The sequence below is a fragment of the Rhagoletis zephyria genome, unplaced genomic scaffold (genome assembly GCF_001687245.7).
Source record: "Rhagoletis zephyria isolate East Lansing unplaced genomic scaffold, Rhagoletis_zephyria_1.1 Rzeph_scaffold_12029, whole genome shotgun sequence".
Classification (NCBI taxonomy): domain Eukaryota; kingdom Metazoa; phylum Arthropoda; class Insecta; order Diptera; family Tephritidae; genus Rhagoletis; species Rhagoletis zephyria.
This window is the reverse complement of record NW_016169103.1, coordinates 1-1,653: the sequence shown is the minus strand read 5'-3', so window position 1 is coordinate 1,653 and position 1,653 is coordinate 1. Positions and strand designations below refer to the sequence as shown.

The 1,653-nt window shown below is 37.7% G+C and overlaps 1 protein-coding gene across 1 annotated transcript; it reads right to left on the bottom strand.

Annotated features, from left to right (window-relative positions):
• Positions 1–269: 269 nt before the first annotated feature.
• On the bottom strand, positions 270–584 carry LOC108377401 (WW domain-containing protein C660.06-like). Its single transcript, XM_017633661.1, has one exon. The coding sequence runs from the start codon at positions 582–584 to the stop codon at positions 270–272; it is 315 nt and encodes a 104-aa protein (XP_017489150.1).
• Between the last annotated feature and the right edge of the window lie 1,069 nt (positions 585–1,653).

The following is a 1,653-nucleotide window of genomic DNA, read 5'->3' as shown; positions in this document are numbered from 1 at the left end:
CTTTTTGCGCTTAATTAACTTTCAACAAAATCTGAGTTTTTCACGTCAGCCGTTGCGTAGATAGGGTCTGATTGGCGAATCGACTAAGCCCTCGCAGCAAATCGGTTCAAAGAATGTGCGAGCAAATTTCAGTTTCAATCAATATTTCTTCCATAACACATCCATTTCAATATGAGCACACACGGTATTTTTCTTCATTGTTGTTTTTATTTAGTAATCACAATAAATACATATTTCGTTGTACAGCCTTCTTTTGTTGGCAATCGATGTCAGCCGCGGTAGCCATGATGATGATGACGTCCACCAAAGCCACCACCGAAACCACCAGGACCGCCACCAAAACCACCGGGACCGCCACCATAACCACCAGGATAGCCACCGCCAAATTGCTGCTGCTGGTACGGCCCATATCCGCCACCAACAGGTTGACCATAACCACCACCTCCAAATTGACCACCGGGATATTGATACAGATTTACATTAACTGCACTAGAACTGGTCGCTTGCGCATTTGCTTGGCTGTTGGCACCACCATCGGCAGCGATAGCGACCACACAAAAACTTAACACAAAGAAGACACGCATTTCGACTCAAAGACGTTGAATATATAACTAAAGATGCAACGTCGGCGTCGAACGCTTTTATAGCTCAACCTGCAATGATGCAATGAAATTCAAATTGAAAAAAAGGAGTTTAATTGAAAATAAAATCAATTAAAGAATTAGCTAAAACGGCAGAATGCATGTGCTGTTGGTGAGATCAACAAAAATACGAGTTTACTTGGAAGCCAACAAAAAATGTCTGGCCTGCACACGGAGTCCGATTACAATGCGATATAGCTACGGTGACCATCCGTTCTGTTTTTTGCAGGACCGTACTGTTATTTAAAGGTCTGTCCTGCGTAGTTTTTCAAAACAGAAAACACCCAAAATGTTCTGATTTTTTCCAAGTGTCCTGCCTTTGTGCCGCATTTTCTTCGATATTTTAAAATTAACTTTCCTAATCGAAATAAAAGCAGTGTAAGTGGGTTTTGAAGGTTCAACTAGTCAATGCGTTCTAAATATTGTACGGTTATGGACAATGGGTGACGAGAAATTGAAGACCAGCATCAAATATATCGATAACACTGTTCTACAAATTTTGAGGTAATTTAAAAAAAATATATTTTCCAAGCCGATTTTCTTTTCAAACAAGCGTTTTCGTAATTTTTTCGAAAAAAAGTGTTTTTGGTACATTTCGACCTATTCGTCAATGTCTCATGAAAAAATTATCCAATCAACATAAGGACCTACAAAAATATATTACTTTGCCGAATTTCAATGAAAATTATTAGTGTCGCAAGCGACCAAAATCGAAATATTTGAAATTTCATTTTCTTGGTAAATGAAAATCTGATGAGAAATGTTAGATGTTACGGAACACAATCTGCACAAAAAATATATATTTTTTGCAAAGAGCCCATCAATACCTTTCGAACTGTTGGTCGTTTCATGAGATATTGAGGAATAACTGAAAATGTACTAAAAATACGTTTTTCGAACAAATCTCGAAAACACTTCTTTGAAACCATGGGTATTTTTTCGTGTTCAACGACCCAAAGTTTGCCTAAAAAAATTTGCTTTACAGAGGTTCATATTTCGTGTAAAGTAATAT